This window comes from Balaenoptera physalus (assembly GCF_965194825.1).
Source record: "Balaenoptera physalus genome assembly, chromosome: 19".
NCBI classification, from domain to species: domain Eukaryota; kingdom Metazoa; phylum Chordata; class Mammalia; order Artiodactyla; family Balaenopteridae; genus Balaenoptera; species Balaenoptera physalus.
Window position 1 is genome coordinate 66710572 of NC_138900.1, and position 15508 is coordinate 66726079.

At 60.1% G+C, this 15508-nt stretch overlaps 1 protein-coding gene across 10 annotated transcripts in view; it reads left to right on the forward strand.

The window, feature by feature from the left end:
• The window catches only part of BANP (BTG3 associated nuclear protein), a 108187-nt gene extending 94111 nt beyond the window's left edge, over window positions 1-14076 (forward strand). For all 10 annotated transcript variants that reach the window (XM_082436917.1, XM_082436915.1, XM_082436923.1 and 7 more), the window contains 2 exons: window positions 10228-10371; window positions 13468-14076. In XM_082436917.1, coding sequence (XP_082293043.1) covers window positions 10228-10371; window positions 13468-13539 — 216 coding nt within the window. In that variant the 3' untranslated portion in view covers window positions 13540-14076. The remainder of the gene's footprint in view (window positions 1-10227; window positions 10372-13467) is intronic.
• Window positions 14077-15508: the final 1432 nt, after the last annotated feature.

A 15508-nucleotide genomic window follows, 5' to 3' on the forward strand; every position in this document is an offset into this window, starting at 1 on the left:
CCCGTGCTGACCGGTGAAGGTCGGCCCAGACTCTGACGGTGGCCTTCCTGCGGCGAAAGATGTACATTGGTGTGGGCGGCCAACTTTGGAGCGGAGCCCTTTAGAAAGGGGGCGGCATGGGCCACCAGCCCAGTAACAGCCGCCCCGCCTGCTAGTAGATGCTTTACCTAGAGAGGGTGGGCGCGGAGGGGGAGACAGGTGCCTCCCAGGCCACACGCGCGGCCGCGGCCGTCAGCCGTCTAGACCAGGCTCTGAGGGGACGGGGGGCACTCGGGTAAACCGGGCACGGCGAACAGGAGGGAAAGCGGGGCTCCTTAAAAGTAGGTCTTTGTGATGTAACTGCCAGGTGGGTCTTTTTGAGAGAATTATCTTCCATTTAGGGCGGCGCTCCCCCCAGCACCTGAGTTGAGCTCCCCGGAGCCCCCAGAGCCGGAAGATGGATCCCCCCAGGCGGATGATGCCAGATGGGCAGGTGTTTGGCAAGGAGATGGGATGAAGGGCTCAAAGCCTTTTCATCACGGAGGCTGATGGGGAGAGGTTGAGAGTGCGGCTCTTCCTTATATTTTAGAGGGAATTGATTTCTAAAGTCAAATGACGCTTTTGAGGTTTCTTCTTGTCTGATTTGCTGTGTGGCCCTTCTTTGACTCTTTCTAATGCGCCCCCGTCCCACGTGACCGGATCTGGCCTCGCGCTGCACTGGGGCAGCCTGGAGGGAGTCGGAACAGCCGCCTCCAGAGCCTCTTCTGTTTGGTGGTTTTCTTTCTGGCTCGCGGTCCTGGGCACGTAAGTTAGTCTCTGAGTCTCAGCTTCCTCCCTGGCCACTCGCGATAACAGACAAGAGGCCATCTGTGCCCAGTGCCCAGCACTGCAGCTCTTGGGCTGAGGCCCCAGGACCCCGGCCTGTCCTGCTGCTCCCACGCAAACCCACTGGCCCTGGCGGTCATGTGACCCTGACGCCGGCAGCCCTCAATGCCCTCTTTCCCCCGTGTGCGGCCAGGCAGGTGCAGACACATATCCCTGGTGTCGGCCGCTCTCTTGTGGGAGCTGGGCTCTCCTGGCTCCGTCCTCCCCAGGCCCCCTCGCCCACTGGCTTCCATGGGCTTACCCAGTGAGGGAGCGTGGCGGAGGGAGCCCAGTGGCTGGATGCTTCCTCTCCGGGGGTGCAGCTGGAGCCCGCAGCTGCGGGACGGGATCTGTGAGATTCCCCGCCGTCCAGCCATCCAGCCCCCTCTCGTTAGCGGTCACACGTGGTGGTGGTGTCTCGTTTCCAGTGCATGCGGGACAGTGTCATCAACACAGCCCCGCACTGGCTACTGGCTACGCTGCGGAATGCACTGTAAAGTGAAGTGTGGACGTGCCCTCCCCCGAGGCAGGCTCCTATTGGCTGAGCGTGGAGGGTTGCTTTCAGGTGTCTTTTCACTTACAGGAAGTTGGAAGGCATTCTTTACACCCGAAGTTAAACGTTTGCACCGTTTCTGACTCTTGGTGTCCGTCAGTTGACCCTTGAGCACGGCGTGCGGTGTAGACAAGCACTTGTCACACACGAACGGAGCTTCTCTTTGTGAGCCCGGGCGTGTTTGCGGATGGCACACCTGCCTCAGAGTGCAGCCCCAAGCTCCCCTGTGCAGGGCGCAGGGAGGGGCCGGGATGTTTGTCTCCTGTCTCCCCCTGTCTGGGTTGGGCGGCTGTAATCGGGTACCATGGACGGGGCAGAAATGGCAGATGTGTGCCCCACGGTTCTGGAGGCCGGAAGCCCGACACCACGGTGCCTTGCGGTCGGGTTCTGGCGAGGACCCTCTTGCTGGTTATGTCCCCACGTGGTTTCCTTGGTGTGCCTGTGGGCGGGGTCCTGTGTCTCTCCCCCTCCTAGAAGGGCACTGACCCCTCGTAGGGGCCTCACACTCGTGGCCTCATCCAACCCTAATACCTCCTGAAGGCCCCACCTCCGCACCCGCGCCCCATCACTCAGGGAATCAGGGCTTCGACACTCAGTCCAGAGCACCCTGTCTGTTCCCAGGAAGGATTTGGGACCTGTGGCAGCTCTGCTGTGGATGCAGAAAGGGGATTTGGGCTGTTTGGTCCCCATATACCTTCTTGACCACACAGTACTCTCATGTGCCTCACATCAGCATGGATTGTCCTGAGACGCGGCCTCAGGCGGGCAGGCTCCTGGGGAGGACACGGCCCCCGGGGTGGAGTTGGGTCCCAGCGGCCATCTGCATGGTGGGTCCTTTGTTAAATGCTCCCTGCTGACTGGAGCTCAGTAGGAAAATTGCGTCATCTCTTTTTGGAAGTTCTTTCTTTCATCCCATCACAGTGAACACGACGATAATTTTTGTGGTTCTGTGGGGTGAGTTTTCCAAATTAAATAAAGAAACAGTGGGAGTCGAGCACACAGTCGGGGGTGGGGAGCAGGGAGGGAGGCCGGCCTGAGCCCGACCCCGGCCTGCGCTCTGCTTCCTGGTCGCGGCAGCTGCAGCGTCTGTGTCCACGTTTTGGCGTTTCAGCTCCTTGCCGCCGTGAGGGTGATGGCTGGGCACCCTATTCCTTCCCCGGGACAGGACAGGTCACTTACATGCATAATTAACACCTTTTTTGTTCTTCCAGTGCTGTCTTACCCGCTCCCTACCCACCCCCACCTGACCCTTCTAGAAGCCAGAGGCCTGGAGCCCACGGGCAAGTGGAGGCCCTGGATTTGACTCTGGCTGAGTTATTCCACTCTCCCTCACCCCCACCTCACTCGACTGGAAGTCTTAAAGACACATGGCTAAGATCTGTTCCCAGGAGCGCCGCCCTCTCTGGAATGATGAGCTGAATACCACGCATCTCCAGACTTCCGCTTTTGCTTTATCATATTTTTAGGCTTTGTTTTCCTTTCTTCCGGATTGTGATTGAGGCTCATGCCCGATGCTGGAAGGAGGAACAGAGCAGAGGGCAGAAGCTGCTTGTGTTGCCGGGAGCCACCGCCCCGAGCTGTAAATCTGGCTCCTGACTGCTGGCCTGTCAGCTCTGGAAGCGCCAGCTTGCTGGCCTGGCCGTAGCATGCTTTTCTAAAACGTTGCCTCCATTGGCTGGAGCCCTGAGTCCTGTGAGGAGTCTCCAGGCCAGGCCGCGCGCTGAGGGCTCCAGGAACACCCGGGGAGCGCTGTGCGGTCCGGTTCTGTTGTGTTCTGGGGTTCCTTGCCAGTTGTGCTTGTGTCTGGCCGTCCCCCTCGTGGGCAGGAACTCCAAGTGGGATCCAAGGAAGCAGATTAGCGTTCCTGTCCCTGGGTTTAGAGGCTTAAGAATGGTTGTTTGTTTCTGGCGTTTGCTGTACAAATGTACAAAATAGATTTTGTGCCGCGGGGTCTCCTGGCCGGTTGGCGGTTTGCGGCATCTTCCTCTCACCTCCTCATCTTTCTGTCGTGGGGGAAGCTGCTCTTTGAATTAACATCCAGGTTTGGAAAAGTCCACTGGTTGAGTGCATTACCGTAACCAGCTGGGTTCAAGCGGAAATGCAGACACAGGTCAGTGACCTTGGCCTCTCCCGGAGGCCTCAGGTGTGAGGGTCTCGTCCTTCTCCTGGCCACACGCTTAATTAAGCTGTGCTCAATGCCTGTCTTGTGGGTGCATGAGGGTTTTTGCTTGGTGTTTTGTGTGTGTGTGTGTGTGTGTGTGTGTGTGTGTGTGTGTGTGTGTGTGTGTGTGTCTGGGTGGATTCTTGGTTGGATTGAGAGTTTTGTTTCTAAGTATTACTGGAAACTCCTTGGGCTCCTTGCATTTATTTTAGGCTTTGCACCAGTTTTGCATTATCTCAGTTGGGTATCAGACAGCGTTTCAGAACTGGCAGAATACAGAGAAAAACCAGATGTGTGCACTCCAGAGAAACAGCGCTTGTAGATCCAGGATTCCCTTAGTCGACTGCTTCAGATTCGGACACTGTGCCATTTTTCTTTGGTCTGAAAATAATGGGCTCTGCTTCAGAAACACGCCAGGGAAGCCTGTGACCGAGGCTGGCCAGGTGGCGCGAGCTGCACCCGCGTCCGCGCATGCGTGTCTCTCTGAGGCAGCGTGGCCCCGCCGGCTCCCTCGCCCGGTCCAGCCGCGGGCAGCTGCCCTGGGAAGCCCGGAGGCGCTGCTTCTGGCTACTGTCCTGGGAGCTCGCTGCTTTCCAGTTAGATAGTTGTTTCTGCCCCCCACCGCCTGTTGGGAAAAGGCTGCAGACAGAAACGAGCAGGAAGCAGGAAGGTGCCGCGGCTCGTGGTCGGGAGAAGGGGGAGCCAGGTGAGCCAGGCCCTCGCTGTCCGGCAGGACCTCTGGCCGCAAGCTGACTCTGTGCTCGTTCTGGGGCCGCCCCCGTCCCCCCGCCAGAGCGAGGACCCCCGGCGGGCGTCCAGCGGCCTCGAGTGCCGCAGGGGTCCTGCTGCTCTGCGCAGCGGGAGTCCTTGTCACCGGCTAAGATCCAGGTCATCCTGACTGTGTGTGTCAAGAGCTGCGCGGTGGCCCCGCCGAGGGCGCCCGTGTGGTTGGCCCGCGGAGCACTTTTTATTTGTCCTGGCTTCGCTCGCTCGTTTTACCCTCAGGAGAAGCGTCCTGCCTCCAGAGCGTCTGCTCCTGCCCCCACTTCGGGAGAGGCCCTTTGGGTTGTCCTTTGTGGGGTTGTCCCTGCCGGGTGTGCTGCTGGCTGCCCTGCGATGTCCCAGCTCCGGGTGCTGGGGGGGTCGCTCCTGCCCGGAGCAGCGGGGGCCGGTGGGGGGGCGGGGCGGGGCACTGCAGAGCCGGCCTTCTGACTCCTTCTCATGGCCGTTCTCTCATCCAAGCTTCGTCCGGTTTTGAGAAGACATATTCTTAAGCCGGAGTTGGAGGCGGATGGGGCAGCCGGGCCTCGTCGTGGGGGCCGTTCTCCCCGTCCACCAAAGCCCAACAGGGCTTTGCTCTGAGTCCGTGTCCAGGACGGCTTCACCGAGCAAGCTGTTTGTCCCATCCGGGTACCCGCCGGTCACTCGGGACAGGCGCCTGGCGCAGGGGCCCACAGCGGGGGCCCGTGTGACCCTCCCACCCGAGTGCGGAGGCCCCCGGGGCCCGTGTGCCGCTGTGGAGGGAAGCCAGGCGAGGCCCCGGTGGTGCCTTCCCAAGGCTGCAGGAAGGCGCCGCAGTCGTGCCTCCTTGTCTGCGGGGGATGTGTTCCAGGACCCCCAGAGGACGCCTGAAACCACGGGTGACACCAGACCTGTACTAGGGTTTTCCTGTACGTACACATCTGTGATGAAGTTTATTCTACAAATTAGGCACAGTAAGAGAACATCCAGATGGCCAGAATCACTGTTCTTGTGCTTCGGGGCCATTGCGAAGTAACAGAAGGGTGTCTTGAGCACAAGCCCTGTGATCCCAAGACAGTGGAGCCGATAAGCTAGATGCTGCTAAGTGGCTAACGGGCGGGACACGCAGGACAAAGGTCAGGACGGGATTTCATCACAGTGCCCAGAACAGCGCGCGAGCCAAACCTTAGGACTTGTTTATTTCTGGAATTTCCCATTTAATATTTTCAGACGCGGTTGACCGCGGGTAACTGAAACCGCGGATGAGCGAGGTGGCTTTGGTGGGCGGAGCAGCCCTGGAGGCCGTGTCACCGCCAGCCTCTCCCAGCCTGGCGGTGCCCTCGTGCGAGTGCCACGTGAGAAGCGGGCCCCTTCCTGCCCACTGGAGTCAGAGCCCCGTTTTCCATGGAGACGCTTGTCCCCCTTGGCTGTCCTTGCCACCCCAACTGAAGAGCAGACCCCCTCCCTGCACTTTTCTGGGGGGAGCGGGGGAGGGCGGCGCCTGGAGGGCGGGGGTGATATCGAAAGGCCCGGAAGGTCTTTCCCTCCTGTCCGTGCTCGTGCTCGCTCAGCGCTAGGTGTTCAACTCATTCCTGAATCGCTTGTCAAGACCAAACCAGGGTGGAAACGTTTAAAGGGCATGGCATTTTGAAAGAATTCCCGGTTGAGAATATTTTCCTATGTTTCTTTTATCCGCCAGGCTGGTAATGGGCCTACCTTCCTTATTATAAACGCTGCACGTTTAGATTCCGGGGTTTCTGACACTGTAATTCTTAAGATTTAATCAGCTGTGCAGATCACGTGAAAAGTCACTTTACTGAGAATGCGGAGAGGAAGAAGATCACTCGTAGGTACCACAGCACACCTTCCATTTGTAGGGAGGGGTGGCTCATCCCCAAAACCAGAGGGCAGGCAGAGCTCGGAAAGAAGTTCCATGATTTCGTAAGTTTCATCAAAAGATAGTCTTAGATTTGACTTTAAATTCACCGTGTACAGCAGTGACAAAACTGTGACGACGTTGTAATAGTTAACATTTGTAGTCGAGTCCAGGACCTGCAGGCGGGGGTGGGGTTGGCACGGGGGAGCACTGGTTACAGCCTCGCAGCTTGTGTCCCCGGCCTCAGCCCTCAGTGGCGCTCTCCTCTGGCACCTCCCCCGGCTCTCTCCCTTGCCGTCCCCGGGCATTCCTGTCCCCCTTCTCACGGGCCCAGGTCCCCCCAGCTGAGCATCTGGACGCCAGCCAGTTCTCATCTGCTCGTCCTGAGAAGCAGTCACTTCCCTTCACAGCCCGGGGATTGTTCCAGAATCTAGGCTCCTTGGGGTCGCGTCCTGCCCACGGTGCCTTGCACGCAGTGGGTACTTAACTGAGGGAGCAGCGTGGGGGTCTCTGCGCGTGTGGGCAGCGGGTGCTGGGGAGTGTCCGGCGAAGGCCAGTCGCTCGCTGGGGTTTGGTCATTAGAGACATTTTAGTTAACTCGAGATGATTTACATGGCTAGATTCAGACTCAGAGAAAAAGCCAACGTCTCGCAGTGTAACGTGTCTGCACCCTGCCCCGCCCCGCCCCCCAACCCACCCCACCATGAGCGGATGACTGCCTGAGCCCTCCGTGCTGTGCCGGGCCGGGCTTCGGCTGGTGCTTTGAGGTTGCAGAGCACGTGTGTGTACCCGCTCCTTGGGTTCTCGGTGTCCGGCTTTGATGCAGGACCAGCCTGGGGATCCAGATGCCCTAGCCTGACCTTGCCTTTCCAGGGCCCGGCTGGGGATGTGCATGCGTCTCTTCACAGGGTGCCAGGGGCTTGGCCTTGCGTCTGGTCCCAAGGCCCCGGGTGGGTGGACGGAGCAGGCGGGCCGTGAGCCTGGCTTGTGTGTTTCTTCCTGCCTCTCCCCCGCTCACAGCTCCAGAGCTGTCACTCTTGGCGAGAAAGGCATCCTAACCAGCCCGTATCCTCCAGCTGACAAGGTCTCTCCTTAACGCTTAACCCCTCCTTCCTCCTGTTTTCTTCTGAAAGCTTTTCATTTGAGTCTCTTAAGTTCCCCCAGAACTGCCAGGCTCGGGGCGGAGTGGACCACAAGAGAGCCAGGGCGAAGGGCGTGCGGACACGCTTCTGAATGTTGCGCTACGGGACCAGCTCCGCTCCACTCCCCTCCTGTTCCTCGTCCTCTTTCCTCATCAACATCAGCGTGATCTTCACTTATTTCAGAAATAGTTACTGAGCGTCAGGTACACTGCTGGACGCTGGGGATCTGGCAGTGAACAGAAGAGACCCCTCCCACCCGTGTCATCATGGAGCTCATGTTCCCGTTGCATGGGATGGCTGAGTCTGGAGTCAGGTGCACGGTGGCCGAGGCAGCCAGGGCTCAGAGGGGCCCAAGGGCGTGGGAGTCCCTGGTCCCCGCTGCCGGCCCCGTCCTCAGGGGAGGGGAGGCCAGCGGTGGAGAGGGGGCGGTGGTCCAGCAGGCTGGACGGCCGAGCAGGCGGCTGGGGCGCAGGCCAGTGGGGAGCAGGTGCGCCTGGGGGTGGGGGACTGCCGGCCCGGCTGGTGGAGCCGCCCCCATGGAGGTCACCCCCGGGGGCCCTCGTCCTGACACGTAGCTTGTGAGAGTCGGAACAGGCCCGTCTGTTCGGTTTGCTCAGAATAAGGAAACGTGTTGTGGCTGTGTGATTTGGGTGGGCTTTTGACTTTTTGCTCTTTGTGGGAAAATGGCTAGACTCAGCTTCCCGTCCCCCTGTCTTCAGGTCCCGCTGGCTTCCCAGCTTGGACCCTTTGACTTTCTGTCCCTGCTGGGAGTGTGTGGGCCGGAGGCCCTCCTGGGACGTGCTGTGCTTCCGTAAAAAGCCACGAGGGTGACTGAACCCCAGCGGAGGCGCTCCTGGCCTCCTGGGGAGGGGGTGCTGGGCTTTGAGTGTGGGTGGCCCCTGAGCCCCGCTGCCCTCTGCTCTGCTGGGGCCACACCGGCTGCTGCCGAGGCGGCTCGTCCCCACGGGGTCCAGGGCATGGCTGCTCCCTGGCGACGGGGTGGCAGAGCTGCAGAACTGGGCAGGCCCATGTCTTACTTCTGACCACGAATGATCTGGTGGTGGATAAGTTCTGGGGAAGAGAAAATGAATAATAGAGGGGACGTCAGTTTTCTCCAATTTTTAAAAACCTCTCGTGAACTCATTAGTACAAACAGTTAATACAGGACAGAGTGGTGTTTTACAGAGAGCCGTTGTTGTCAGGTCAGCTCTTTGGGGACCTAGAAGCCGGTTCCCGCCCAGAAGGAGGAAGCCAAGGAGATGAGCGTGGCCGTCTGCGTGGGCTGTGGCTGCGGGGACACGTGACCACGCGTGGTGGAGTATGCACAAGTGTGTCCTCTCACAGTCTGGAGGCCATGAGTCCAGCACGGGCCTTGCTGGCTGAAGTTTAGGGGTCACAGGGCTGGTTCCCTGTGGAGAATCCCGGGGAGACAGAGGTGCTGCATTCCTTGGCTGGTGGCCCCTGCTCCATCTTCCAGATCAGCGTGGTGTCCACGCTTTGTTATGTGGGAAGATTCTCTGCTTTCTGAGCCGCCTGTGTGACACGGGGCCACCAGATGCTTCAGGACGCCGTCCCCACCTTGATCACCGGCTCAGTCCCATCTGTAAAGTGCCCTTGCTGTCAGGGCACACGGCCCGGGGTCCGGGATTGGGACATACCCGTCTCTGGCCGTCACTCTGCCCAGCAGAGCTGGCCGCTGCGAGGTGTGAAACTGTGTTTGCAGATGGCTTCTGAAGACACAAAAGGAAAACCAGTTAGGATTTCCGTCTTTTATCCTGAAAATCGAATTTTCCTGTTTTTTTCCACTGATGGATTCATTATTAAAGAAATAGAACTTTAGCTCATCAAAAACTAGAATCGTGTTTGAAACCGCAGACTGTATTTTCAGCATCCTCAGCTCTGACCCCGTGTGGGAGGCCGTGGGCTGGTCAGGAAGCGTGACTACAGCTGCCCCGCCGAGGGCAGCTGACGAGCGCCCCCAGGAGGTGGTCCCATGGGCGTGTAATTTGAGGGGGTGGGAGTGCAGCCCCAAGTCAAAAGCCCCACAGCTCATGGCAGCTCACCCCCGTGAATGCAGAGCCTCGGAGCCCCCCGGCCGCTCGCCATCCTCCCTGTGGGGCCTCGAGGCACCAGTCCGCCTGCCTGCCTATTGGAGGGCGCGGTGGGCCTGGGGTGGGCGCTCGTGAGTGATGGCGTCACCCAGAGCCCGTCACGGGGGCCTCATCTGTCCCTCCCTCCAGGCACAGTCCAAGTGGGGTTCCTGGTGCACAGGACGGGGGTCCGTGATCCGTGATTTGTCTCCTTGGAGGCAAGTCGGATCCTCCCCTGGGATCTGGGCCTCACCCTCCAGCTTGTGTCTCCTCTTCACACCCAGAGCCCTTCTCGACTCCCTCTGGAGCCTGGGGTCTTGTGACTGACATGCACATTTCTGCTTGTTTCTCAGACTCGATCAGTGGCCCACTGTCTGGGGGCCGCTCCTCCCCGACGCTCAAGTGAATGTGTCTAGCTTGCCCCAGGGTCGAGGCCCTGCCGCCGTCTGCCTGGCCTCCTGGCTGCCCTCAGGCTCCCCTTTCCATGAACCTGAGAAAGCGGTGACTCTGGGAAGGTCTCCAGGTGCTCTAGCTCCTGTTCCATCTCAGACCCGCGCTTGGCCACGTCCCTGCGTGCAGTTCGCTCTTTGGGTATTTTTTCCTGTAAGGCCTAAACGCCCCTCTCTGTGTCCAGCACTTGGATGTTTGAGGGAGGCGACTTGCAGATGCAGGGGAGCGGCCTGGTCCTGCCGTGCACGTCCACACGGCACACCCGCACGCCGCACCCTTGTCAGCAGGTGCCCCGCCCCGCGGTCCAGGTAGGACGGGGCGGCCTCCCCCGGCGCCGGCTGTGCTGACGCGGTTCTGCTCTGTGTCTGCAGGTGCTGCAGGGGGCCCAGCTGATAGCCGTGGCTTCTTCGGACCCTGCTGCCACGGGGGTGGACGGCTCGCCGCTCCAGGGCAGCGACATCCAGGTCCAGTACGTGCAGCTGGCGCCGGTGAGCGACCACACCGCTGCAGCCCAGGTGGGTCCTCCCTTTGGGGCGTGGGCGGGGCCCGGGCCCCCGCAGGTAGTGAACACGCTGGGGCATTTCTGCCTTGGGCCTTCTCCCGCGAGGAAGGTAAGTGATCCATGAGAGGTGCGTGGTGTGGACGTAGGCGCTCGCGTGGGACTCCGTGTCTCGTAAGTGCCTGAAAGTGTAAAGGTGAGAGGTTACTTCTTGGCCCAGATACCAGCCTTAAACCATTTCTTGAGATACTCTTGTCTCATGCAAATGTTTACCTATACATTTAGAGGCCAAATTAAGTGTACCTGAGACCTCTTCGTTCCTCGGGGCTGGGGCAGGGCCGGCCCAGGGTCTGCGCGCTTGCCGGCCACGGGCGGTCAGTTTGCAACCCTTGCCTGTGGCCTCTGCCCTTTTCCCCCGTGGCAGCCTCTGGTGGGCCGAGCTGTGCCGCGCTGGGCTGCGGTCCTCTTCCCGCGCTGCTCGTGGTTGGCGCTCTCCCGGGAGCCCCAGAAAAGCAGCGCTTGGGCTCCATCTGGACAGTTTCTGAGCCGTCAGGTTGGCGTGGGGGCTGCTGCTCGAGATGTTCGAAGCGTTCGCACCTTCGGCCCTAGTGAGTGTGCTTGGTCAGGCGACCACTGTGGCCTCCCCTGGGTATGGGGGAGCCAGGCGTGGGCTCCCGTGCTCGTGCTTGAGCCTGTTTGGGGGCGGTGTGATCAAGGTCTGTCAGGGCGCGGTCCGGAGAGGGTGCCCTTGGAGCAGCTCAGGCTGCTGGGGCCAGGGTGACACGGTGCCCTCAAACCTCAGGCTGTGGGCTTGACTCACTGACTCACTGCTGAGCGCCTCTGGGCAGGGGGCTCTCATCGCTGTGACCTCAGCCTGTTGGACCCTCTCTGCCTCCTCTCTGGACCCCCTCCTCTGCCTAGCACTGATGAGGTGCGCGTATCATGCCGTCGGCCTTGACGCTTAGAATTAAAGCCCCGAGTTTCCACGCGGTCCCCCTCCCCTCCCGGCCTCCACTGGTCGCCGTGCTAGGTGTCGTGTCCTGTCCCCGCTGGTAGTTGCTGAGGAACGCGGCTCAGCAGGGCCAGGCAGGTGGCCCAAGGTGGCCCTGGTGACCAGGTGTCTGGCTGGGTGATCAGCGGTCCTGCGGGGACTTAACCCTGGTTCACAACAAGTCCCTACCTGGCCCAGAGTTTTGGAACGTGTGTCCTGGAGAAGGCGCAGCCCCCTGCTCTCCCCACACCTGTCCACTGTGCCACGTGGGCAGCAGCCGTGGCCTGGACACTTGTGCTTTTGTGCAGCGGTGATCAGAGAGGCATGTGCCACTCTGGAGAGTGACCGAGAGGGCATGAGGCCGACAGAGAGCCCACAGAACTTGGGGTGGGGGGGTGGACGAGCTTACTGATGTGGTGCGAGGGACATCTGTCCTAAAGAAGGACCCCGGGGCTCCGTCCGAGCTGGGCGGGTCTGACGCCCATGTCATTGCTGCTTCACACGCACGGGGGTACTCAGAATGTGTGCCTTGAATCTGGGGTGCGTGTCGTGTGGCGGGTCTTCCTGGCCCAGGTCTGTGGTCTTTGTGTGGGTGTCACTGTCGAGGGGAGCCATGTCCACTGAGCTCCTGGCGCCTGACTTTCCGCCAGTGTCTCGGTCTCCAGTCACACCCGGCAGGTCTTGGGGACCACGTAGGACACAGAGCAGTAGATCGGAGGGGGACATGTGCACTTCCCGGGGTGTCTTCCCCGCAGAAGGGCTCGGTCCCCGGGGCCCAGCCTCCTCCCTGGGCCCCCGCCCGCCTCATGCACGGGGACGGGTCTCCCGATGGTCTCTTCATTAGCAGGAGGCCTCCCGCCCTCCTGTGGGTTTCCTTCCAGAGTTTGCTGCTCAGAACGGGGTTGTACTCCTCACCTGGTGCCTGGGGAAGGACGGGTCTGGCTCCCGAGGCCCCCGAGCCCCCCGAGCCCCAGAGGCTGCGTGAGGGGTGGGCCCGTTCCCCGGAGCAGCCATGGGCAGGGGAGAGGGCGCCCCGTCTGTGCTGGCGCCGCTGCGCTGTGTTCCGCTCCTGCCTGGGGCCCCGGTCTCCTGCCGCGTTTTGAGGACGAGGGGGAAGGGCAGGGCTTCCCATCAGAGTGTGGGCCTCCCGAGTGCCCAGCCCAGCCCCACCCCCCGCCCTTGCCCCACCATCCCGGGTGCCTGGGCTCAGAGCCGCCTCTTCCAGATCTTCAAGGGGAGGGGCCCCCGCAGCCTGTGGCAGGGCTGGAGCGCCCCCCTCTGCAGCTGCCGGCGCGCGCCAGTCCATTCCCTTTTCCAGAAGGTCCATGTCTGTGTCGTCCCTCCAGCCCAGCCCCTCTCGTGGCCTCGGGACGGCGCGGAGGAGGCCGTGCTGAGTCCTCAGATGGGTGGGGAGCCGCTCCCACCCCCCCCACCCCCCCCCCCGCTACGAAAATGCCGTGTTGCCTCCGCACACGGCCCCTTGAGCCGCAGTCGCAGGCGGAGCGCCGGCCCCGCCCGGGACTCTGCCTCCGCTGTGTGGCTTTCTCCACCTCCTCCTCCACGCACCGCGCCCCCCCGCACCGCCCCGGGCCCCTCCAGCTACAGGTCCTCCGGGGAGCCGCGGAGCCCACCTCCGAGAGTCTGATGTGCCTTTGCCCAGCGGCTTAGGGGAGTCTGAAACCCCCCAGTGGTCGCCACCTGGGAGCCCATGCTTGGTGGCTGAGGTGGGTGGTCAGGGACTTATTCCAAGACTGCGTTTTTTTCCTTTAAACTACTTTGAAACCGTGAATATGCTGACCGCTTGGAGTGCACGCCCAGTGGGAATGGGAACGCAGTGCTGGTGGCGGGAGCTGAGGGGCACGTGTGGGAGGCGGTGGGTAGGTGGGGGGGAGCAGGGGCCAAGACAGGGCCCCGCAGAGACGGACCGTGGCCCCGGATCTGTCACAGCTGCCGGGAGCATCGTCTCCCAGAGCAGGGGCGACGCTCGGGCCCCCAGCCCCACCCTCCAGCTCGGGTGTGTGTTTACTCTGTGCCTGAAAACCGCTGGTGTCCGTGAGCAGGGAGTGGCCTGGACGCGCACACTGGGCCCTCTGATAGAAAGCCCCCTCTCCCCTCTTGCAGGCGGCTGACGCCCTGCAGCCCACCCTGCAGTCCGAGATGCAGCTGGAGCATGGGGCCATCCAGATCCAGTGAGGGGACGGCCGCCGACCAGACAGGGCCCGAGCCAGAGCCACCGCTCAGCGCTGGTTGCCGTCACCCGCACCCGTCCCTCGGCTTCGCACGGGAGGGGGCCGCACACGTTCTGCTCGAGTGCAGCCGAGTGCCTCATCCTCGGGGAGAGCGCGCCGGTAAATAAAGACGACGGTAGCCCCTGCCGCCCCCGCCCGAAGACCCTGTTTCTTTTGATCACCCCGCCGTGTCCGGGGAAGGAGCAGGAAGCACAGCGCGGTTGCGTTAAGTACACGCGGGAAATCAAGAACTACGATATTTTTCTCTGTTCAAACAGCTTTTTTAATTTGCTATGGTGTTTATAACAAAAAACAAAATTGAAAAAAAAGTGGAGTAGCAGAAGCCTTTTGCTGTGTGCTCTGTTCAGCGTAATGAGAATAGGTATTTGCAAAAGAAGACTAACAATTTTGATGGAAACGTTGCTTACCTACTTTTCTAGGGGGATGTTGTCAGCACTGTGATTGTGCATTTCTAATGGAATAAAATGTATTTATGACCACAGCAGCTGTCACGTTGTTTCCTCTTAGGAGATGGCCCCTGGGCCTGTGGCGGCCCTGATGTAGCTGTGTGGGCCCTTCCAGAGGAAGGGGCGTGGCTGTCCTGGCAGTCCCGTGATGGGGCCTGGGGTGCAGGGGGCTGCACGATGGAGTGTCTCCAGGCGCCGTGTCCCTCGAGGCAGCGTGAGCCTTCAGAATTGGGGCGCTCCCACAAGTAAGCTGCGCTGTTGAATGGCATGGCCTCTTCCAGCCCCAGAAAGTCCCAGCTCTGGGGGCTCCTTAGAGAAAGTCGTGTCCGAAGGAGCATGCCATATTGACGGTCTAATTAACGTGTGTCTGGAATCCCAGAAGGAGAGAATAGAAGGAAGATGACACGTAAAGGACTGGGGAAGCAGAACAGAGCTCACGTAGAAATACGGAGGAAGCCATGCCTGGACACACGCAGAACGTCGAAGGCAAGCATAATCCAGAAGCAGCCAGAGGGAAGGACGGACCACCCTCATGGGGGGGGGGCATCAGAAGCAGAGGTGTTGAGGGAAAAATGCTCTGCACGGAATCGGGTCTTTAGTAGAGCAGCTGCTCAAGAACGCCGGTGACAGTTGGCATCTGTCCCAGAGCTCTGCTCTGAGGTGTACACCCAGGAGAATTGAAACCGTATGTCCACACGTAAATGTGCACACGAACATTCATAGCGGCACTTTTCACGGTAGCCGGAGACTGGGAACAGCCAACAAAATGGGGTCCACCAACACAGCAGCCTTGTAACTCAGCCGTAAAAGGAAGGAAGCACTGACACAGGCTACAAGGTGGATGAACCTTGAACACGTGCTGAATGAGAGAAGCCAGACCCAATAGCCCACATACTGTGTGGTTCTATTTATATGAAACGTCCGAAACGGGCAAATCCATAGAGACGGAGAGCAGATGAGCGGTGGCCTGGGCTGGGGGAGGGGAGGTAGGGAGTGACTGATACTGCAAATGCGGATTCTTCTGGAGAGGATGAAGATGTTCTGGAATTAGTGGTGCTGTTGGCACAACTCTATAGATTCACTAGAAGTCAGTGAATTGCACACTCGAAGGGGTGAAGTTTTGGGGATATAAATTATATCTCAAGATTATTAAGAATAAAGAATTGGGCAACATTTAAAAAAACAGGAACAAAAATGAGGGTGTCACCTGCAGACGATTCCATCCTATAAAGGAAGCTGTAAGACATTTTCTTCAAGAGCAGGAATATGGACCCAGGAGGAGAGTCTGAGAGCAGAAGGTTGGGGGTGGGGAGCAAATACAACAACGAGGAGGTGTATCTAGTACTCCACGTAAACTGGCCCACAATACAATGTTGGAAAACATCGCTCTGAAGGTTGGGGCAGGCAGAAAAGGAGCTAAATCGTTGTAAAGCCCCCTTTCCTTGCCCTGGAGAGAAAGGATCAGGA